The 24,876-nt window shown below is 36.7% G+C and overlaps 1 protein-coding gene across 4 annotated transcripts in view; it reads left to right on the forward strand.

The window, feature by feature from the left end:
- The first annotated feature begins 216 nt into the window (after window positions 1-216).
- The window catches only part of LOC149553352 (elongation factor 1-gamma-like), a 33,636-nt gene continuing 8,976 nt past the window's right edge, over window positions 217-24,876 (forward strand). Inside the window, exons 1-2 of one of the 4 annotated variants that reach the window (XM_089788815.1) lie at window positions 217-1,624; window positions 2,142-2,229. Coding sequence is in view for 1 of the 4 variants with exons in the window: in XM_089788814.1 (XP_089644940.1) it covers window positions 299-304 (6 nt within the window). In the remaining 3 variants the exon portion in view is untranslated. The remainder of the gene's footprint in view (window positions 1,625-2,141; window positions 2,230-24,876) is intronic. The other 3 variants (XM_089788817.1, XM_089788816.1, XM_089788814.1) reach the window with 3 other exon arrangements.

Raw genomic sequence — 24,876 nt, forward strand, 5'->3', positions numbered from 1 at the left:
AAACATATACTATAATTTTCTTATTTTCTTCTGTTAAAGTTTTAATTCTATGCAATGATTCGTTATATTTATAAGTAGAAAGCAACAATGCAACTAAAAATTATATTTAAAAAAAATAAAAACAAATTACATCTAGAAAAATTAAAAAACAAACTTAAAAAAACCCTAAAAACGATCTGTCCATATATGATGCGTCCGGCGAATCATAAACATCTCATCGGTGGAAAATACAAAGGCCTAAAGGTTGTCAGTGCGCAGGTTTCCTTCTGTTCACGTTAGGGTTGCGGCAACAGTAAAAATGCTGGTATTTATTCTACTAATTTTTCTGCTTCAATTGAGTTTTCCTGAAAAGTTGTTAGAGTTTTACTTTGCCAGTCTATCGCTATTAGCTCTGGTTTTTTCCAAGCACTGTTACGAGTCCTGGTTGACTAGAAGATATTGCGAATTTTGTATGTTAGGAGTATACGAGGGTTTTAACGATTTTTCACAAAATAAATCTAAAAATGACATGTAGTCTCTGTAGTTGCTAAATGTTTTGGCTTTGATTTGGTTTACCAAATTTTAATACTCTGTTTAATGGTGAATTCCGATTAAGATTGAATGCTACATTTTGGGAGGGTCGTGGGCTTCCCTAAAATGTTTTAGTGCTGGATTAGGTTGTTATATCTTTCTTTGATTTGTTTCATTGTAAATTTTGGGCGATGTAGCTGGTGATTGTTCCCCCGTGACTATATTCTCACACGAGTTTTTTTGCAGGATAGTGAGTCACATTCTTATATACTTGTTTTCACCATTACCTTATTACCTTAACCTCTTTGACGGTTTTTCCAGTAAATTGTCCATATATATACAAATAATTATCTGATTTTTAACTATGATTTGTGACCGGTTAGAGATCGTTAATATGACTTCGCACGGTGCCGAGCTTAAAGAGTAACCTTATATTGAAAATTTTCAGGTCATAAATTGCTGGCGCGTTAATTGCCTATACTGGTCATAGGAGGTTGGAATTATTTTTCAAGAATATTTCAGGGCGTATTCGTCTTCCATTCTAAATGATTTTTGTCTCAGTCAGTGGGATATAGCATACTGCTGAATGACTGTAAATTTATCTTTTTTACTTGGATTCAGTTAGAATAATTTGGATTATGGTCACTGGTGAGTATTCTACATTTCATGCGACTGGGAGGTATTTTATGATGATTCCGACAGTTGATCTTCTCAGTTACAGTTTGGGGCTTTTTCTGTGCACACATGAAGCTCCTATCTGTTGGAATCTTTTAGGGATTTGAGGATAACAAGAAGCTTTAATCTTGTTTAGAAGAAGCTTTTATGGTTGGAACTTGGAATTTGTAATTTACAAGTCTATCAATCATTGTGGATGCACATTGAATTGCATCTGGACACCTTACAGAATTGTGCATCTGGAATGACAATTGTAAGATGCTAGGTGATTTGACAATGTCTTCTGGCTAGTGATGCTGTCTAATTCATTACTATTCTCTCTAAATTCAGAGCCAAGGAAGAAAATTAGAGATACAATCATTTATTGTGGATCTTGGCAGTCAACACCAAAGAATCCTGACTTAACTTTATTTTTCCCTTTGAATATTCTTATCTGGATGTAAGTTCCACAGTGTAACACAAGTTCTGTTAATATTTTTAAATTTTATGTAGCCATTGTATAAGTTACATTAGGATACATATGTCTTTTAAAATGGAAAGTGTTGGGATGTATTCAACAGATTTACAATGATTACGAGTCTAAAAGTGGTGAGATGGTTTGTCAGTTTGCAATAATCACAAGTCTAATAGTGGTGAAATGGTCTGTCAGATTGTAATGTTTCTTTTTTTTTTCAAAGTTCATGCAAATTCTTGTGCATAGTTGGTTAGCCTTCAATGAGACAGTTGTGTAGGCTTTGAAAGACTCCTGGATGTTTCCAATAAGTCCCTTGAAATTTTTCTGATCTTTGCGGTGCCACTTTTTGAAAAGCAACTTTGGATTTGGGTGGAAAAACAATTATTATATAACTATATTAGCACTGAAAAGTTATTAAGTGACTAAACTGAAGTTTTGAAGTGTCATGGCCATGCCATAGAGCAAATATCTATTACACGCCGATGGGCTAATTTCTCAACAGAAAATGGCTATGTAGATAAGGATGATCAGCATTAGCGACAATGGAGAAGCTTGTACTGTATCGGACACTAATGGACATATCTTGAACAGTAATTAATTTGCAAGTCAGTCTTTCAAATCATAGCAATTTGTAGTTATTTAATCAAACTAGTGAACGAAATGCAATTTGGTACTTTAAAAATGTGCATCTTTCAAACCAATTTTGAAGAAGGCAGCGATGGGTAAGGTAGTGATAAGTATTTAGGAACGGACATGCAATTTGAGGGAGTTGTATCATTTGTGAAGGATGATAACTTGTCACTCCTTAATGAGGATTAGGAAAGGGTGGGTTTATTCATGGTAAAGAGCATGGAATAAGCATATGATCTGAAGTAGCCAATAGTAGCTGCTTTCATTTTATTTATATTAACACATGTATCTATATATATGTTCCTTCTTGTTTATTTTTGTGTATGTTTATTTTTTGATTTGTATTTGTGTGCTCACATTTCTTTAGTATTTTTTTTTTATTTTGGCTTTTGCATTTTTTGTTTGTGTATATACATTTGTATATGTATTTTGTGTATTTATTCACGTATAGGCTTTCAAATGTGTGTATATATGTATATATAAATGATTGTTAGGCATACATTTACTATCTAGCTTATATAGTCTATTCTCTTTCCGTCCATTTCATTTTTGTTGTCTTATTCTCTTTTTGTTTCTCTATTTTACTTTGTTATTAGTAATTTCTTCTCCCCCTTCCTCCTGGCTTTGCATGCTCTCCCTTCCACCCTTTATATCTCTTGAGTGGCTCTTAGTTTGCCTTTGGCGTTTTTCATCACTGTCACTCTCCTTCATCTTGATGATGGATTACTGAGTGTAATCTGAAATATTGATGCAAAAAGTTGTGGCACTGTCAAAACTAGAAGCATATATTTAATATTAAATGGATTGTGGAAATCTGATTACTTTTATAGTTAAATTTTCTTTTGATTGATAACATTATAATTTTATTAATATAAAGGTAAATACAATAGCAAGCAGGCTTAAAGCTTGGGTTCCCAAATAAAAACGTCCTCAAACACCACTAGCTACAACCTAAACTACATGAGCTACATTTGCATAATTAGAATACATCGATATTAAAAAATTAGGTCCTCAATGGCTAGAAAGCATTCAAAGAAATGTTACATCTTCGGCCCAACCATCCAACATCTCCTTCGACACACTAGTTTTCTAGTTGCGAACCTTCAACAACAGACCTTGCATCCATGATCCCATCAAAAAATCGCTAATTGATTTCTTGCTTTTCTCGCTTGACCCTGCACAACTTGAATGCCACCCAAAACATTCTCTTGATCATGTTGAGGAACCGAGTCCATTACCTCTCAAACAACACTTCTTTTTTAAAAATTTGCCTTGCTCATTCCAGGAGACAATTTGGGCATGATTCATTCAAAATTTCAAAATAGCCCTTGTGCATCTCTCTTTCCTACTGCTACATTGGAAGATGGGTAGGCATAGCCATCAATGCCTACCCACGATGGCACTCCGACAGGCCTCTCCTTGGGATGTGGGTTGAAAATTTTGGAGCCACCCCTTCCTCCAAATTTTGCAACTCGGCTTTGAGCACCAACCACACATTTCAACATTCTTGCAAATAAGCCTCCGCATCATTCTTCCCTCGCCAACGCACAAATGGCACATAACCATATTCCTTTGCATCTTCCTCAATGGTAAAACATTCAGAAATATTTGTTAGCCAACTGGGGATTGCCCATTCCAAAATCGAGTCCATGCCCAACACAATCCTTCATCAATCAGATTAAATATAACCCATTTCATCGTTTCCTCCACTTGCTCGAACTGCAACCCCCCCAAGCTAGCACCATGTAAACAATATCCATGTTAATTTTCCATTTCCAATGCGCCTAAAACTTGTTTCCAAGCATCCCTAAAACAACATTCACCATCTTCCTAGTTTAGATTTTTAGCAACCCCTTCAAACGCCTCTTCGACACATGGCGAGGCAGGGTTTTTTGCTGGAGTTTCATCCACACCGTAATGTTTGCTTATGTGGCTTCCTAATAGTGCTGAGAAACTATTGTCTAAAACCCAAAGCTTGAAGCCATCTAAAATTCACTCCTATCAAGTAATTCTTGCACGACATCATTTTGTCCTTTTTGACACACACGACCATCACTTCAATTAATTATGTTCTGAACTAAAAGAAAGGCTGGCCTTGTCGTCGAATCCTCAAAACCATCTTTCATAAGGGTCCGTTTGGTTTGTAGAATTGTAGAAATCAAGATTTTTTCAAACCTCAATTTAGCAAAATCAAGGTTTTCCAAATCTTCTGTAACATACAAATTTTCCAGGTCTAAATTAACATCTAACATAAGCATAGAATATAGTTATAACTTCGATTTCATAAGAAGGCAGTGACATCATTCATGTTCATGTGAAGAAGATTTACCGTTAAAGTCAGTTAAACAAAAATTTCTTAACTAAATACTTGAAATACCTTTTAATGAAGTTACTTTAGAAATTGAAATCACATACCTCAGAAAACTTAGACTAAAAAGCATCTAAGTATGCTTCTGCAACCACTCGAGTTAGTCCACAAATACACTTAACAATTTCTCAAATTGACTGCTATCTCAAAAATCATTTGATGAATACAACTAAATACCACTATAACTTAAATTAGGGCATCTCATATCATCTCACCAATTAGGGCATCAATTACCATCAGTTTATTTAGGGCTTCTGATACCGCTTTACCACTTAGGGCTTCCGTGACCACGGATTCAATTTAGGGCTTTCGATACCACGGATTCAGTTAGGGCTTCCAATACCATTGTATCAAATAAGGTTCCAACTGTCACACAATCAAATAGGGCTTTGGTTTTCTTTTCCTTCCAATTGTTTATTTGTGACAATTTCTCAAGATTAGATAAATACGTATATTCAATATTCATATAAATGAAAGTACATTGATGACAGCAATGAAATAGTTCAATTTAATCTTATCTCCTTATAAATAAAAATGATAATACCTGTTTCCGATAAACAATTGAATGCATGGCTTATCTCTGTCTGACGCTTATTTGACATCTTGAGAGAGGTGAAACATTGTCTAGGGATTAACCACCCAACCTCGAACCATAACATATCCCCACACAATCTTTAATGAGAATGGCCCTCCCTACCCAGAATTGACAGGAAATATTGTACCATTCATTGGGCTTCAAGATTTAAACACGCCATACGACTTGACGACAGAATATCATAGTAACAGGAATGTGCATGAACTATTATTTAATTCATATTAATGATAAATATTGAAATGTCTTAACTGATATTGGGTTCATACTATTGAGAATTCCTTTTTCTTACCTCATCACCCATCATCGTAACTTCACTGCTGGGTGAATCCTAGGTATTTGGGATTCTCAAATCAGATGGTTCTTTCAATTATTCAAAAAGATACAATTATTATTTCATATTCCATGATTTTGTTCTTAAAAGATCTCAAAATTGTCAACAATCCTGTTCATTTACACTTCCTCAACACAATCAGGACACCTAGCCAGTGAATCCTTGGTGCCATCAATTGTTTTACTGATTTGTCTTGAACCTTCTTCACCATTATTTGACTCTTAGCCTAGTGAAATTCCTAGGTACTCTGGTTCATTAACTTTTCTCAGTTAAACATTATTTTAATTTGTATAACAAATTTAATCAGAGAAGAAAAAGGCCTTCAGGAAGATTTTTTGAATTATAGCATATTCTGATATATAATAACAACAGACTCAATATAATAATAACAAACACTTGAAATTCCAAAAGTCATAAACCGATGCAAAAGACTGTTTCGACAAGTCCCAAAAAGTCTAGATCTTTTCTGAACAGAGCAATATCCAACATTGGAGTACTATAGAACAAATGGACAGTGCTCCCTCTTTCACTTACTTTCTAGAAAGAAATGTATTTGCCAAAGATATAGCTGATTCAAAATTCATCGAATTTAATGACAAAGTATACAAGATTAATGTGTCACTGAAATGGCAACCGCTCACTAGAGAAATAAGGCAAAGCATAAGCCGTCGGAAATGTAGCAAGGCAATGATATAAAGCGTAATAACAGAAGGTATCTCAATTATGGAAGAGAAGATCATAATGCAGAGATGAGAGTTTAGGAACATTATACATCGGCTTTCCTTTTGTTGAAAGAGCAAATTTTAACACAGGTATGAAATCCATTTACATACACAACACAGAATAAAAGAAAGAGTCTGGCATAAATGTAATGATTTACATAACATTAAACTACTGTGCAATCAAGTATGCATAAGGATTTACATCACGCATCCAAGCTTCCAATTCACAAATATGCACACAAAATAAGACTGTGACACATTGGCCATTGGCGAAAAGAACATATGTCTAGACATGGAATTAATTTACCGAGCCATAATTGTCTGAAAACTTTGCTATCTAACTTCCTTTATCGGCCATCAGAACCCCCGTGTACTGAACTTGCTAAGGTATATATCTCAATGGTAAAAGTCTCACTGTTTAAATATAGTTTTATGCTCAGTTAAAAGAAAGAACAAGAAAGGTGGCAGATATAGAAAGAACATGGCCGACTGGAAAATAATAATGAATCCGGCTCCTTTCTTGGTTCACATAAAAGAAGTGAGTCGTGACTTAGAAAGAACATGGCCGATTGGAAAATAATAATGAAAGAATATGGCCGACTGGAAAATAATAATGAATCTAGCTCCTTTCTTGGTTCACATAAAAGAAGCGAGTCGTGACTTCCCATCTTCCATCGGTTATAAACAAATCGAATAAAAAGAAAGGAGATGGAAAAGAAAGAAAGAAGATAAAAGATTTTAAAAGTTATTTTAATTATAAACAACTAATAAGCATCCTCACTTATTAAATAAATAATAAGAACCCGACTCTATGGCTTCCATCAGTTACAAGAAAAATCCCAACGAAAATCAAGATGACCATTTGGAATCCAAATATTAAATTGATTTAAAGAAAAGAATAAGGAGTTGGAAAGAATTGGAAAAATTAAAATTCGAAGATTATAATAATACAAATATTATAATCCTAACATTATTATAAAGTATGACTATTAAATTAATGGTGCCAAATCAAGGTTATATTTAAATAAACATTTATAAACAATTATTAAAAATACTACGACAAAAGGTAATTTAAAAACCTTTAAGTTATGATATATAAATAATTTAATTATTTTAATTAATTAATTTATTAGATAAATCAATTATTTTAATTAAACTATTTATTAAAATAACTCATGCGATTCCACAGATGTATTCTGTTCCAAGTCGCTAAGTCCTCTATCTGTGTGCCCAGTGATGGTGACGCCCTACCTAATTCTTTTCTAACAATGCTTCCACCCCTTTGGCATGCTCCTGTTATATCATAATAAGGGCAGGAACTTCACCCGGTTCTTAATTATCTTATGTGTGCGGAAGATATTAGGCGCATGATTTCTTCTGTTCAGGAATCTCTGAAATCTATTGCAGCTAAATTGGTTACAATTCCATGAATTCACGATTAACGATCAACTAACATGTCATCTGCACTTGAAATCATAACAACCAACTTACCATTTCGCCAGATTATATCAAATTAAACTGCCAACTGACTTCATGCAAACCTCGACGGCTATATTTCAAGCCAGGTCAAAAATTGGGATGTAACATCTTCAATCCTATTTTTTGGGATTTTACTTGAAGCGTTTGTTTCACTTGGAAGATGAGTGTGAAGACACATTTTTATGCATAAGCTTGGAGTCGAAGGCAACCTCCAAAAAGTAATCTAATCTATTGTTTTTATACTTCTCAAAAAACATAACTTGGTTTTGATATTCAATTCCTACTTGCTAGTAGGAAGTTGGAAAACCTAGTTTTGAGACGAAATTAGAAGTCTGATATTCTAATTCCATTTTTCCAATTTTGAAACAAATGCGAAAAAGTTCAAAACCAGATTTTGAAAAAGCCAATTCTCGTCATCTTCCATGAACCAAATGAACCCTAAAAGAAACACCTAATATGATGTGACATATTGGGATTCTTAAACACCGTCCAAGATGACCCCCCAAAAGCGGCTACGTCAAACCCCTGTTGTTATTGTTATTCACCAAACCACCTTGACCACTTCAAAAAGTTAGTCATTTGAGTTTTAAAAATTCAAAAGTTCAAAAGTTAACTTGTTCACCACTGGTAATGAGAGAGCCCATTTAGATTATTTATACGTCACACCATTACGCTCTCTACAAATATGGGATACTTTAAGATTCAGGAACCCAAACATCAGCTCTTTAATGGCACTTACCACTGGTTTTAAATGCCAAGCACTAATATTTTCTTGCTCAATGGCATCCACAATCAACAATGAATCACCTTCTAAGTGGATGTTTGGCACACCCATTTGCTTAGCACACCTCAAGGCTTCTAGAGCAGCTACACCTTCCGCCATATTATTATAATCATTCTCCAAGTGAATCATGCCAAAGGCAAGCATGTCACCCTCATCATTTCTAAACACAAATCCCACACTAGTAGGACCACTCGAGCGAGCAAAGGCACCATCAAAATTGACTTTAATCCACCCAACTTCTGGCTTAACCCATTGAACATTAGATCTATCCAACTTTTTTCTTCCAACGACAATCTATTTATTAACTCTGAATTTCGAACTTGGCCATAGTGTTTGTCAAACTGCATCCATTTTTGTGAATGGAACATTAATAAGATTCTGAAATGCTGATGCATTCATTATCTGGAACATTAATACGATTTTGAAATGCTGATGCATTCATTATCTCTCCAATAGCAATGTCAATCCTTTGTAAATGTCAACTCACCGGTTCCTCCACACTTCTAAACATACGTCTATTCTGCTCCTTCCATATCTCCCACACCACCCCCGAGGGGCACAATTGCCATAATCGTGAGAAGATATAGATTTAGGTACTTTGTGTGGCCAGCAAAAAAATTAGATCTTTCAAAGAAAAAGATAAGGGACCATTCCATCCTAGGTTCTTTTGCACCATAGCCCAAGCCTTAGAAGCCACCTTGCAATTTAGCAACAAATGATCAGCATCTTCACATTGTTCTTTACACTGTGTACATGTAGAAGTGCCTCAAATTCCAAATTTTTGCCTTCTATCGTCAGTAAGGATTCACCTTCTACTAGCAAGCCAAGCAAAAGCCCCTGCTTTTGGGAGGCAATACTTGCTCCAAAGCAAACTTGTAGGCCACATCTCATCTCTAATCTTGTTAGTTAGAGTCTGATAACCAATCTTCACCAAATAGGAGCCACTCTTAGTCGCACACCAGATCAACTTATCAACTTTATTAGAAATGTGAACTCTTCTCATATCAAAAGTCCCCTTTAAATGAACCTTAATCTCCTCCTCCACTGGGATATCATCAAGGTTCTTTCACCTCCATTCCTTACCAACAGAATCTTCAATTTGCTTCAAATAATCCACCACTCGTGATCCCCAAAGATGTTACAAAATAACCTGGATACTGTCAAGACGATCATCATTAATAATTGCCGAGAAACCAGCCGAAGAATCCCTCCAAAAGTTTGGCAACTCCCCATTGCCAATCTGTCATGTTAGATGCTCTGTGATTAAAGATCTGCAACCAATAATAAAATACCATATTGCAGACCCCCATGGAGGATCGCTCATTGTGAGGATCCTATTGTCATGTTGAGAATCTAAATACGTTGCTCTAAGAATTTTCACCCATAGCAACTCTAGGTTGGCATACATAGACCAGACCAACTTTGCTCCCAGAGCTTCTTTCATCAAGCTCCAATCTCTTAAGCCGGCATCTCCAAAAATCTTTGGCTCACACACATGCTCCCATGCTAAAAGAGGTCTTCTATCCTCTTCACTAACCCCATTCCAGAAAAACTTCCTCATTCTACCCTCAATGATGTGCAACATCTTTTTTGGAATTTTTGGACAGCTCATACAAAAAACAGGTATTGCCGAGACAACAGATTTTAGCAAAAGTAATCTACCTGCCGACCTTAAGCATTTACATTTCCATCCTTCTAAATTCTTCAAACAATTATCCACAAGACTTCGCCACAGATTTGCCGAAGCCCCTTCAAATAAAGGATTCCCCAGGTATTTACTTGGAAGATGACCGATCTGCATGCTCAAAATCTGATTTATCTTGCAAAGATGCGGGGGTTTTAAAGAAACAAATCTCAGATTTGTGACAATTAATGACCTGGCCAGAGAGCGAGTTGTACTCATCTAAAGACTCCTTCATAGCTCTGGCTTCCCTGACCGAAGAGTCCCCTGCAAGATTTGTGTCATCTGCAAACTGTAAGTGAGACAAATGTTCCAATCCTTCAACAATTAAGATTCCTTTCCACCTGCCATTTTCATGGGCTCTAGCAATCAGCCTTCCCAATACTTGTGCCAAGATAATAAAGAGAAAAGGGGAGAGGGGATCCCCTTGCCTCAACCCTCTGGAGGCTTCAAAGAAACCGTGCGGGCTACCATTCATAAGGATTGAGAACGGATTGGATATGCAGCTCTTGATCCACTTTATCCATTCTGGGTAAAAACCAAACTTCTCTAACACCCAACACAAGAGCTCCCTGTTAACCGCATCATTAGCCTTTTAAATGTCCAACTTAATCATCATCTTAGATAGTTTACCAGACTTAATTGAATGTATTGCTTCATGTGCTAGAATCACCCCCCTCATATATAGATCGATTTGGAGAGAAGCTACTTTGTTCCTTAGATATAATCAGGTGCAAAAACTTATTCAATCTATTTGCCATTACCTTGGCTATGAATTTATAGATGGTGTTGCATAGCAAAATCGGTCTGTAATGATCAAAAGAAGCTCTTACAGTATTTTTGGGGATGAGAGGTATGAAAGTATTATTCAGATCTTTGAGACTGAAGCTGCCCACTCTAGACTCCTCCACAACATCCCAAATGTCTTTACCCAAAATGTCCCAAAAAGGATTGAAAGAAAAGAGTCGGAAATCCATCAGGGCCCAGAGCTTTTTCACTTCCCATGCTGAAAACGACCTTCCTTACTTCCTCTAGAGAGCACAAGGAAGAGTTGATCTCATCTGTAATGACCTTAGGAATCAAACCCTCTATTGATTCAAAAGAGTGTCCAATTGAAGGGGGAGTTGACAGCAAATTTTGAAAGAACCTCACAGCAGCCTTACCTATATCCTCCTTATCAGTCAGCACCACACCGTTCTCCTCAATGGAAAACATCCTATTATAGGATCGTGACATCTTCACCGAGTTATGGAAATATTTGGTATTTCTATCTCCCAAAGCCAGCCAGGTGTCCCTCGACTTTTGACGCCAATAAATGTCTCCTCTATCAAGGACCTCAGCATATTGTTTATTTAGATGCTTCTCAGCCTCTCCTATTCCTGTATCAGTAATTTTAGAATGCAAATCCCTGAACTGCTTTTCTAATTTAAACTTTTCTTCAAAAATGTTATGAAAAGTATCTCTATTCCAAATTTTAAGTTGTTATTTTATGTATTGCAATTTTTAAAAAAAGACAAAGGCTCTGTTACCCATTTGAACTCGGGCCTCAGTCAACCACTTGAGAACTAGATCATGCAAGCTCTCATGACGAAGCCACAAAGATTTGAACTTGAAAAGGGACTTTTTTCGGAGTAGAGTCCTCATGCACGCTTAAGACAAATTGGATAGTGATCAGACCTCGTAATAGGAAGGTTTTCAGCCGAACACACCAAGTCCATAAGTGACCAATCCCCAGCCAAAAGAAATCTGTCTAGTTTTTTAGCAATGTTAGAATAACCATATCTCCTATTAGTCCAAGTAAAAGAACCTTTTGTAGATCTGCCTCAGCAAGACCATTTATTTGTGAAGAAATTTGAGAAATCAGCTTGAGCCTGACTTAACCACCCTCTTCCACCTTTTTTCTCCCCAGGTTTAAGAATCACATTGAAATCCACCCCTAGGAGAACAAGCTCCTGATCACAATCAGCAATGATTCGTGAGAGAGTCCTCCACAGACCCCTTTTTAAGTCTGAGCTGACTGGCCCATAGACATTGATCACATCCACCGAAGCCAAAAGTTGTTTGGAAAAAACCTTCAGTCAAATCCAGGATGTGTCCTTCCCTTTTACAGTGACCATCATTGATCCTGGATGCCAAAGAACCCCCAAACCACCTGAGGCTCACATAGCCACAGAAAATTCACAATCCCATCAAGGGAATCTCTTTCTGAAACCATCCAAATCCTCCTCCTTAAGTTTAGTTTCCTGTAGAAATACGTCATCTGGCTGCCCTTGATCAAGACAATGCTTGATCAAATGCACTTTGTCAGGGGCATTGCAGCCCTTGACATTCCATGAAAGGATCCTTATTGTTTCCGGGAAAGGGTATTTCCCTTTCCTGATCTCAAAAGCTTGGCTTTATTGACTGCACTACCTGCCAGGGCAAGCTTATCCTGAGCAGTTTTAGGTCCCCTTTGTTTGGTTTAGATATGTTTGATTCTGTTTGAGAGATCATCCTTTTTTCTAATATATCTGGGATCTCTGACAAACCCAACACCTCCTCCAAATCTAAATCTCCCTTGAGCCCATCCTCCGAATCAGACTCAACATTCCCACTACTATCTCTTACCTCCTCGAACATGTCTCAAGATGTCTTATAGGAGAAACCTTGTCGAAGAGATGCGGTAACAATATGTACCTTGTCCCTAGGATGGTGAGTCTTGGGTGCACAACTTCTTTATTGTACCCTGGTACTTTGGCAATGAACCTCTATATCCAAGTCTGAGACAGTGAGCTCCTATCTTTATTCAGTGTCGTATTGGCAGTGAGCCTCTGGTTGCAAGTTCGGAGCAGCGACCTCCTACTATCTTTGTAATCAGATAAGAGATGAACATTAAATGCAATGCCCATACCAAAAACATCAAGCATTACCAGATCCACAATCACTGGAACAACTTGCATAGCCAGCCCAAATATGTTGTTTCACATTGCCCAAAGAACCGCATTGCTTGCCAACTGTATCCAGACCTCCACATTCTACAGTAAGATCCACACTCCAAGTTAGATGCCATGTCAGGTGCCAACTGTCTACATTAGAAGCTACAACAACACATTTCCTAACCAGAACACAAACTGATCATAACTGCAACACTTGGTAACATTGTTTTGGAATCACCAGGAGCTGTTTTTGGTTCACTAGGAACTGTTTATGGATTACCAAGAAATACCACAACCAAGACCAAAACCTGAATACTCTATAAATCATATCTGCACATCTTCAACTCTTATTTCCGCAGTGAAAACCTTCTGAAAAGCACAACTGGACAACTATCATTTTCATCTCTTTATATTCCTGTTATTGATTCACCAACTTCTAGACCAAAGATTATAACATAGATCATTGACAACCATCATACTCATGATCTACAAAATACATACGTATCTTTTTCTGCAACCACTGATTGACACATACTTTCTTCAATTGTTCTGTAGCCACTGAATACATAAATGCAGAGTTGCCAGAAACTCCTTTGTCCCGCCTTGGGGACACGTATCCCTCTATCCAATATTGTCTGGATACACGTAGAATATTGTACAATGTCTGCCTAAAAAAACTTGATTGTTCAACTGTTCCAAATACTATGGGATTTAATTTTTGTAAAGATTTGACATAAATCTTCCCAAATTTAATTTTAAAATGCTTTATTAAATCGATTTAAAAAAAAAGTAGTATAAACAAAAACCTACACCAAATGAGAAAGACAAATAAAACTTGTTTTCTATTTCAGCAACCTGTTTTTTGGGTTACCTTGTAATGCAACTCTGCTATGTTTACATTTTGTGAAGTGTCAAATTAACTTATAAATATTTATGTGGCATTTATGTGTCAATATTGCTTTTGAAGTAATGAAAATCTTTTATAATAACTTAGAAAACTATGTTAAATATATGTATGTGTTATTTATTAATGTCGTGTCCAGCCGTATCCATATTGGGGGTATCCGTACCCAATTCTGTATCTGTATCCATGTAACTTCGCATAAATGTCTTCCACTATTCTGTAGGTTGTGTAGCACTAACATGTTCAACATACAAGCTTACTTCTTGCAGTCCAACATCCAAATTCTTGAGATTTCCAGACCACCAAGTATATTTGAGCATGTCTTCAGGAGTTACTTTCAGACCGCACAGCAAAAATCTCCGGATCTCAATGTCTGACATTGATAACACCAGACAATAATAGCCAAACATACATACTAAGTCACAGGATACGTCGAATTTCATCTTACGAGATTCAAATTTCAGTGAATTTTTACCCTTTCTGTGTACTTCATCCAAATTTCTTGATATTTAATATACTATTATTTAATCTAATATTTTTTTATTTTACAATGATATCAAGTTATTTTTTTAAAAATAAATATAAATATATATAGCTTTAATTTAATGTCAATTTTTTTTCTGAATTTTTACTCTTGCCGAATTTCATTCAAAGCTTATGATTGACGAACTCGAATTCGAATTTGAACCTTGTGACTTAGCATACATATATTTTGAACAATCTTCCCCTTTTTCATTGATGGCAAACAATCACAAAAAATGTTTCACAAAGATATTAAATGTATTCAACTCCCCTGAACCGAAAATGACATTTCAAATTTCTGTAGAACATTGTCAAATAAACATTTAAACTATCTTCCTCCCTGTTTGTCATCAAGGACAAAGGCCTCAAACATACTTATTACTGTGCTGCTCTGACAAAAACCACTAGCATCAGTCCAGAAAAGAAAATAAACCATGACGGATTCAGCACTTTGATGCAGTTAGTTAGGAGGAGCAGCAACAACCGCAAACTTCTCTCAAAGAAACAAAAAGGAATTTTGATTGTACAGAAAAACTTCATAGAATTGGACTGACTCTGCATGGAAAGAATCTTTTCAACTGAAAGATTCTTCATCGAATGAGACAGGAGAAGCAACATTCTGCTTATCATCAGCAACACCTTGTACAGTAGTTTCCTTCTGAAGCAACATTCTGCTTATCATCAGCAACACCTTGTACAGTAGTTTTCTTCTGTTCATCAACATGCTTCTGTTCTTCCTTGTCACTGTTGCTTGAAACAATCACCTGAGAGGAGCGACTCTTTGACACATTCTTCTAATTTTCTCTTCTTGTTTCCCAGAGGATAAGGTCTGTATTAACACCTTTCTCATTCTTTTACCCTTATCTTTTTTGTGCCCTCTAGTGACAGTAAGAAACGGTTCTGTCAGATCTTCAATTCTTGCAGCGCTGTTATCCTTTAGAATTTTGGTCATTTTTCAATAATGCTCGTATTTTTTCCTCAGTAGTCCCATAGGACAACTCAGTCGCCCAGACAATTCGAGGCACTAAGGCATAGAAGATTATATCATTGTTGTACCAGCCAATGACCTTAGGAGAATACCTTTTCCTTGGACAATCTATCATTTAACTCATCAAAGAATCTTCTACAATCGACAATACTGTTATTGAAGCTATCTAGATGCATCTTAATTTGTAAATCATTTATCTAATCCACATTTGAACAATAACTGCATTAATGCCTTTCAAAACAGTGGTGTCCAGAAACGTCCACTCCTTGGTGTTAATGCCTCAAAGATCTTCCCAAATATCATTGACGGGAGCATCATCTAATGCAACCACCCAGTTTGAAATGGTGTTGGCCATATCATTCCTTTCTCACATCTTATTGTCTAATCAATATAACACCCTTTTAGTTGTAGGATTGGACATCCCTTACCACCAAAGTACTATGCTGATTTTCATTAAATGTCAATCCGGGAGCGTGAGCTTGAGATGATGTCTGCAAAGTATATGCTCTAGTTTTCACTAAAAGTCACTACTACTTAGAATGCAATAACCATTGAGGAAATCTATTTTATCCAAGGGAAAGACAACTATCAAATAATTGGAAGGAAATTCTAAGTATTTAGCCATACATCTATGCACCTTCTGCTGCAGGAACAGTGACTGGTTCTGTTTCCAGTGGCTGCAGGAACAGCAGTTCTAACTCTAACTTAGAAAACTGAGTCTAACTTAGCAAGCTCCACCTTCCCCGTGGGCCCCCACGGAAGAATGAAGGAAAGACAAACTCAGATAAAAATGTAAAAACTCAGCAAAGGCATGTATTCATTCGATATGCAGTATTAGAATAACTTGGAAAACAATAAGATGTCTATCAACTCTGTCTGTCTATTCACTATATATCTCATAGATACAGACGAGGTCTTATTTATAGGGAAGAACAACAAACTCCTAAAACTACAACCTCCTCATGAAGGAAAGTCAGTTACAATTTAAGACTGCAAACATGCAATCTGAAAGACATTAATTATCCCTTAAATTCCCCACAAATATAGATCATAGCAAATGCTAGATTTGCTCTTTTATCTGTCTTCAAACCGTTTTCCAGGAATCCAGGTATCGTGCGTTGCATGTTTAACTGATTGCCTTGATGCTTGCTTCCTTGCTCAGCCGTTTTATCAGGTCCCGCTTGGTTATTCATTAAAACAGGTCCCTTTTGACTTTGCCGCCAAGTATTCTAGCTGCAACGGTGTCATAACGCTTCTCTTTAATTGTCATTAATGCCTTAGCGCTATTCCTTCGTAGTTTGTTTAACTCTCGCTCAGCTTGTATCCTGCGATCAACATTTAATACACACAAGACGTCCTGCAAACATTTATTTTCATTTATTAGTTTATAAAGAAAAGGCATTAATTATTCAACTAACAGTTTTTGCAATCTCTTCAGCTGCAGGAAGATCTACCCATATGGAACATTCATGAAGAAAGATTTTTACCACAAAATGAACCCCTTTTTAAATATAATTCCGATTATCATTTTATGCCCAATGTCCATACTTTATACATCAAAAGTTCAAAACATTTATACTAAAGGATGATAAAGTTCAGTATGTTATAGACAAATGTTCACAAAAAGGGCTAATAAAACTTATATTTCTTCATGTCATCATTTTTCCTCCCAACCGTCCTGAGGCTGGTCCCTTTAGCATCTATAGGTTTCTGATCCTTATCCGCAGTTTGAGGTCATTGGCTATTTTCTCCCTTGATTTATGAGCTCTGTAATTGAAATATCCATGATTTTGTTTCAACCTTTCCCATTTCTGTTCTTCAGCAGTCATGTTATATTCAGCAAACAAATCATATTTTCCAAGCATAGGATGCAAAAGTATTGGCGGTTGGAAACGAAGAGGTACCCAATAATTTTTCTGATTTCTGCCCAACGTCAGATACTTGGGCATCCTGCTGATGGCTAACTCCAGATTTTGGGGAGAGTGCAACTCCTTGGTTTTCAGGTCTTCTGGCAATCGAATCCATCTTTGAAGAGAAGCTTGTATAGCATCAGGGGCATTTGCAGAACAATGCTGCTCCCAATCCAGAAATGCCTGTTTGCGGACAGGGTGGATTTTGGCAGCAGCACTTCGATTATTGTTAATGGAAAGCCAATCGAAGAATACTCTGTAAGTGTTTTGTATTTCTGGCCGAATGTACAATGGTTCAAACATTTCTTTTTACCTATAGGGAGCAGCCTGGTTCTCTCGATTGATCTCATTCTGCATCCATGACATAACGGCCCTAAACTGTACATCTCCCACATATAACAATGAATTCCAATCTTTATCATTTGGTACAGCAAGATTATGAACATATAATTCACAGAAGAGATTCTTCAGAGTCATTGGAACTGAATTGAATGTTGCAAAAATTTCCTGAGGAGTATGTAAAGAAGGGTTCAACCCCCGAGTAATTCGAGACAACTGAAAATTAATCATTTGCTCCTTTAGGAACAGTGTGTAAATTGGAGATGGGGACCTGCAATTTATAAGCTTTGGAATGAGCTCTGTGATCTTTGTGACACGTTGCTACAGGATCTTAATTTCATTATCCTTTTCTTCAATTTGCTGTGCTTGTTCCCTGATAGTTCTGAGCATTTGTTTATTCTCTAAATCCCAATTTGCTTTCTCCCATTGAAATTGTTGGTACAAATTAAAGCTAGCTGTTAACGGAGTGGAAATGTCTGGTGGTGTATGACGACGGACAATAGGTCTATAATCTTCAAGGCAGTACTCAGGATGATGGTGGTCAGCAGCTCTGTCATCCTGAGAATTTTGACTTTTAACTTTATTTTGATAGGCAACAGTGTTATCAACTTTTTCTGAAGGGGTAATGGCTGCAGGATGGGGTGCAATAGTCGTTTGATCTTGAAATGTTTCAACAATTTCCTGAACCATTTCTTGTGCAACAGATGGATATTCTTCTGATGGTAGATTATCAGTTTCCCTCGTTGGTTGTTCAAATCCTGACACTATTTCCTCTGAGGACTCTGTGTCACTATCAACATTAATAAGACTATTCGGTTTTGCGGGAATTTCCTCAGGATTATTTTTATGTTTAGGAGTAGGTGCTGTGTGCTCTGGGTGACTGTGCAAGTGTAGGTACTGGAGTTTCAATATCAATAGGTGGTATAGGAGGCTCAGCAGGTGGCACAGGAGGTTCAGTTCTTAAATTTACCCTAGACATTCTAGTGACTCGCCGTGGAGTAGAAATTGGTTTCTTGCCCTTATCAATAGATTTCCCTTTATTCGGGTTAAGTGCAGGTTCTTGTGATACTGGAGATACTTTTTCTGAACCTTCCTCTGCGGCAACTGTGCGTGATTTTCTCTTCCTAGAAGTTGAGGCTTCTATGGTCGAAATTTTCCTTTTTGCAGTTTTAGGTGTAGAAGCAGAAGCCGAAGCTCTTTGAGCCATTCTATATACTACTTTCTTGACTCCTACAGCAGTTTTCTCTCTTGTCCCTACTCCTTGCCCTTTAGGTCCACCCCTTTTAGATCCCTCTGACCTTAGCTTTACAAAATCATCCCATGTTCCCAAGTGCTGTCTAGTCAACTCCTTTTCAATTATAGCCCTAATCAAGCAATGGTGGGATACCGATTGGGTTTTGCTTTGCTGTACATAGGTAGCTTGCCTTTTGATGATATTATAAAGGAAACTTGGAAGATTTACAGGACAATCCCCATGCCGCAAACCACTCAGAATTTTGAAATGAACAGCATGCAAATAGGAATATCTTCCTTCACAGGTAAAATATCTTATGATAAATTCAGCAAGGTGGATGAATTGTAGTGGGAGAGATAACCGTAATGTACCTTGCTTTTTGTTTTCCTCCCGGTACTGAGAATTGCTCTTTTGGTTGTCATGCATCCATATCCTTTGTCCAACGTTCTCCATTTGTGGGTAAGCCAAAAACTTTTGCCACTATTTCTTTGGTGAATTCTAACCGAATGCCCTTAACAGTTGCATATCCATCCTTCAATGTATTATGAAATTGGAGCCCAATTTCTTGATCAAACTGCTTCAAACTAAGACAATAAGCCAGCCATCCTCGTTGCTGAAACAAACTACATGTTGTTGGGTCTGCTAGTAAGGCTCTGTGATCTGCTGGTTTATGCCGTTGAGGTTCTCCACCCATATTTTTGAAAAAAAAAAATGCCAGCACAAGCAAATTCACTAAAAATGATTTTGAGAGTATGGGCGGTGATAGCTATAGGGGTTTCTACGGAGGGAAATTGCAATTCTTCAATATTTTCCAAACATCACATCCTTCAGTACTTCATGATGGCATTTTAATCACCAAACCATAATGGGAATAAAGATCGTGCTCAAAAACATACGCCATATTAATGAGGAGTTATACAAAATCATGATTTAATATTATTTCACACATTTCGGAAGTACAAAGGGTTGCCAGCTCATTACTGAAATGAGCCTTCCCCGTACATCCTATATGCTAACTTAAGGGTCCGTTTGGTTGCTGGAATATGATTTCAGAATTGGCATCTGAAATCCTTGATTTGGGATTCTAGAACTTGAAATCCAGGTTTTGGTTTTGAGAATTTGATTTAGGCTCGTTTGGTTCGCCAATTTAGACGACAATGAAGACTGAGGCTTCTTAAAAACTTGGCAGGTATTTGTCTCAATAAACCTCACAAAATGTATGGAATGGGTATCAGAAAATTTGGGACGTTTCTAAAAGCTATCTCATACCCCTCATTGTACACGTGGGTTGAAAGTTTTTGTGTGTTTTATAGTTCCGCCCACAACAAGATTTAGGAAATTTGAATCATATATAAGAAAGCCCATCTAACGTACTCTGCAACCAGTCCCAGTTCTAGCGCTTGGAAAACATTGTCATTATAGTAATGCTCAATTATATTAAACCACTTTTTCATTTAAAGACATTTGAAATTCAAATCAACTATGGAAGGAGGATAAATTCATGGCAGCTCACCCAGATTTCTCATCATTTCCAGAAAAAAGGGTTCAAGTTTGCAAAGAAATGGTATGGAACCCGCTGAGAAAGCCCTACCCGCTGATGAAGATTGCAACCAAACTAACTTGCGTCCTCACCTCTACTGTAAACCTCTGCAACCTGAAGAAAATGACGAATCGTACGGAGAAATGGAGAAGTAGAAGCCTCAGCACAAAAACGCAAACACATACCTGGTCGAGCAAACCGAGCAATAGCAATGAATACTTTCGAGCAGGAAGTAAAATAGCTTCTGGCGGATGCGAAAAATTATCGCTTTCAACAAATATCGTATGCCCATTTTAATAAAAATTGGAATTAAAACGTGTTTATCGTCAATTCCATGTATTTCGATGGAAGACGAAATCCACGAAATGGAGTATAAATGAGGATACGAAATCCCATTTTTATCAAATTCTAATTCGTGTTTTGCACACCCAAACAGTGGATTGAAAAGTTTTTAGAATACGGAATTCTAATTCCACCTCAAATCCACGATCCAAACGGGCCCTAAGATCTTCTTGATTTTGCATTCATGATTTCGATTTCCCCTCCCCCCAACCTAGTAGAGACTGGGTCCCACCAGATCGTAAAGATTGCAAATTTCGAAAATTGAAATATCATGCTTTCCTAAATAAATAATAAAGTAAATAAATGCAAAGGGGGTCGAGTGTGACTGACCTAAGGTGCAATAGGAAGGATGAATCGAGAAGTGCCTTATTAGATAAAGAAAGTGATATGGAATGATGATGGAAAGACAAGAAGATGGGATGGAATGAGGTGGAAAAGGAATGAATTTTCGCATGAGTGCGAATTTTTTATTATTATGAAGGCCTTGAAAATAAATTCAAGGGGCTGCAGGCGTCTGAGTTTGAGCCTCAGACGAAGTGGCTGCAGGAAGAGATGTTTCTGTTGTGGTGAACTGTGTTGGTAAACAGATTGTTCTTTTCAATGTAACTCTTACATGCCCGAACCCGTGAGAAACAATTTGATGCCAACAGTTGGATAATCTATCATGAGATTGATAGATTTCCTCTGAATTGAAAGGTACAGCTCCCTTATCAATGATATTCAATGAATTTGTTTGTTCCTAAACGAATTGGGTACGTTCTTAACTCGAGAACAGAAGAGGAAAACCAAGCCAGCCCTAGACAGAACTAACTTAGGCAGATTTTAACTCCTAAATCTAGCCAATGCCAAGAATCCACAACTCCTATGACTTCTTGATATTGGTAATGCAATAAAGAAATGAAGATTTAATATTCAGATTTATGCAATAGGAATATGTGCAAATAATTTGATCTACAACACATTCATTATTTGACACAAGATGCAAGATAATGTCCAAAACTGAACACAACAATGCCCTGATTGAATATATTCAGAAAATAATACCCAAATTCTCTGATTTGAAGCAAAACTTTTCTTTGTTTTGAACACAACAAATACAATGCTTTGATTTTTATTTGCCTGCAACTCTGGCCAAATCTATTACAGAAATCAATGCATGAAATGAAATGCATAAAATAAACTATTGTCTTCCCTCTACTCTAGCAATACCTACTCTTGCAGAAAAGAAGCCCCTCTCAATGGAAAAGGTTTTACAATAAATACATTCTCCAGCAACCGTTGGTTTCTTCCAGTGACTTTTCAATTCTGTAATTGATCTTGTCTCTTCAACTTCTCATATTTTTCCTTCTGAAAACTGATATGCTTATTAACTTTTAAAGTTAATAATGATAGATATTAACATATTTAAATTATATGTTAACAATTGATATTTAAATATGTTAAATCAATATCAAAATCTTTCCTTCATTGAGTGGACAGCAAAATAAATAGTTCTGTCAGGTAAAAATGAGCCATTTTTCGTGGGGCATATCTTTCTATTCCACCGTTGGATTGAGCGCATTTTTGGATATGTTCTTCCAGACCTAGTTATCTTCATCCTGACCGGAGCGATCGGAAAAATAATCAATGAGTAAAAAGATATGAATTTCTGAATTCTGCTCTATATGACTGCAACAAAATCAGAATAAATAAAATAAAATTTCCAGCCATTGTTCTTTCAATGCTCTATAATCCATGTCTTCAATCTGCAACAATGTTATCTTCAATGCTTACAATGTTAATTCTCTGCTAAAATTTGGGAGAAATTCTTTGGAATTCTTATAGCGGAAATTTGACTCTTGTCTTCTCCCTTTGGTGGAAAATTCAACTTTGACTGCGAAAGTCGCAGTGGAAAATGAATTTTCCATTTTCATGTAGTGGGCACAATTTTGATGTAGATTGATTCACAAATTATCTTTTTGGAGTAATCTTGATGCTAGACCCCATATATCTTCATCTTGGATTGAGATTTGCCTTTTCTCTCCTCGTGGAAAATTGGACTTTGCCTGCGAAAGTCATAGTGGAAAATGAATTTTCCGCTATGCATTTCATTTTTCCTTTGGTGGAAAATCCCAAGTTGACTTCTCCATTGCGGAAAATCAGAAAAGTGCTTCTCCATGGAAAATTAGAAAATGACTGTGAAAGGCGAAGCAGAAAATGAATTTTCCATTACACATTTTTCCTTTGGTGGAAAATCTCAAGTTGACTTCTCCATTGTGGAAAATCAGAAAAGTGCTTCTCCAGGCAAAAAATTAGAAAAGTGCTTCTCCATGTGGAAAATTAGAAAAGTGCTTCTCCATGTGGAAAATTAGAAAAGTGCTTCTCCATAGTGGAAAATTAGAAAAGTGCTACGAAAGTCGCAGTAGAAAATGAGTTTTCCACTACACTTCATTTTTCCTTTGGTGGAAAATCCCAAGTTGACTTCTCCATTGTGGAAAATTAGAAAAGTGCTTCTCCATGGTGGAAAATTAGAAAAGTGCTACGAAAGTCGCAGTAGAAAATGAGTTTTCCACTACACTTCATTTTTTCTTTGGTGGAAAATCCCAAGTTGACTTCTCCATTGCGGAAAATTAGAAAAGTGCTTCTCCATGGTGGAAAAATGAACTTTGGCTTCTATTTGCTTCCACATTTGCATATCTGGACTCAGAAATAATTCAATCCTTCATAGAAATTTTGTTAAACACACTGAGAACAATTTTAAGAAATTCTTTATGGGTGGCAACTTTAAAAGTTTTTAAAATGGTGTATTGAAAGTGCACCTACAAACTGTTGAAGAAATTCTTCCCTCGTTGTTGGTTTATGATATAACTTTAGGCGATGCCCATTAACCAGGAGTTTGAATTTAACCGGATCAATTGTTGACAGTTGAACTGCTCTATTGTTAAAAATTGTAATGATTTCATAGGGACCAAGCCATCAAGTTTGAAATTTGCCTTGGTGATGCTGATATCGTGAATCATACAGGAGTGCCCAATCACCAACAGAGAATTCTCTATCTTTAATGAATTTGTCATGCCATTGCTTCCTTTGACTTTGAATTAATTCTGTGTTATGAAGAGCTGATTTTCGCCATTCATCCAACTCATTGAGATGCAGAATGCGATCTTGTTGTGCTGCAGGAAGGGTAATATCAAGTTCCAAAGCTGTCTGTAGAGTTTTATGTTCAAATTCAATAGGCATAACAGCTGTCTTCCCATATAGGAGCTGGAAAGGTGTAAACCCAGTAGTGGATTTCCATGTTGTTCTGTACGCCCATAAGGCTTCAGGAAGTTTAGCTGCCCAATCTCTACGATGCAAAGATACTGTTTTAGTGAGAATATGTTCCAGCTCTCTATTTGTTACTTCTACCTATCCATTGGCTTGTGGATGATACGGCGATGATTTGCCATGCCGAATTTTATATTCCTCCATGAGTGTTGTTATTAGGTTAGATGTGAACTGAGGCCCTTGATCTGATTGTAATTCTCTTGGAACACCAAATTTGGTAAAGATACATTCGTACAGAAACTTTGCAACATTATTGTCACGGGGACACTTCATGGGTTTTGCTTTAGCCCACTTAGTAACATAATCAGTGCAAACCAATATGTAACTTTTCCCTTTTGATGGTGGTTCAATAGGGCCAACAAAATCAATTCCCCATTTATCAAATGGTTCTACTACTATCTGTGGTTGCAGGGGCATTTCACCTATTTTTGTCGGTCTACCCATTCTTTGACATTTATCACATTTTTTTGTATATTGAGCTGCATCTTTCTGAAGTGTAGGCCAATAATAATAACCTGTATTCAGAATCTTTAATGCAGTCCATTTGTTAGCAAAGTGTCCACCACAGGGCTCGTCATGACAAGCACGAAGAACATCATATGTTTCATCTTTTTTGAGACATTGTCGTGTTACCTGATCTGGTCCAG

The sequence above is a fragment of the Cupressus sempervirens genome, chromosome 6 (genome assembly GCF_028749045.1).
Source record: "Cupressus sempervirens isolate cs-2001-9-10 chromosome 6, ASM2874904v1, whole genome shotgun sequence".
NCBI lineage: Eukaryota > Viridiplantae > Streptophyta > Pinopsida > Cupressales > Cupressaceae > Cupressus > Cupressus sempervirens.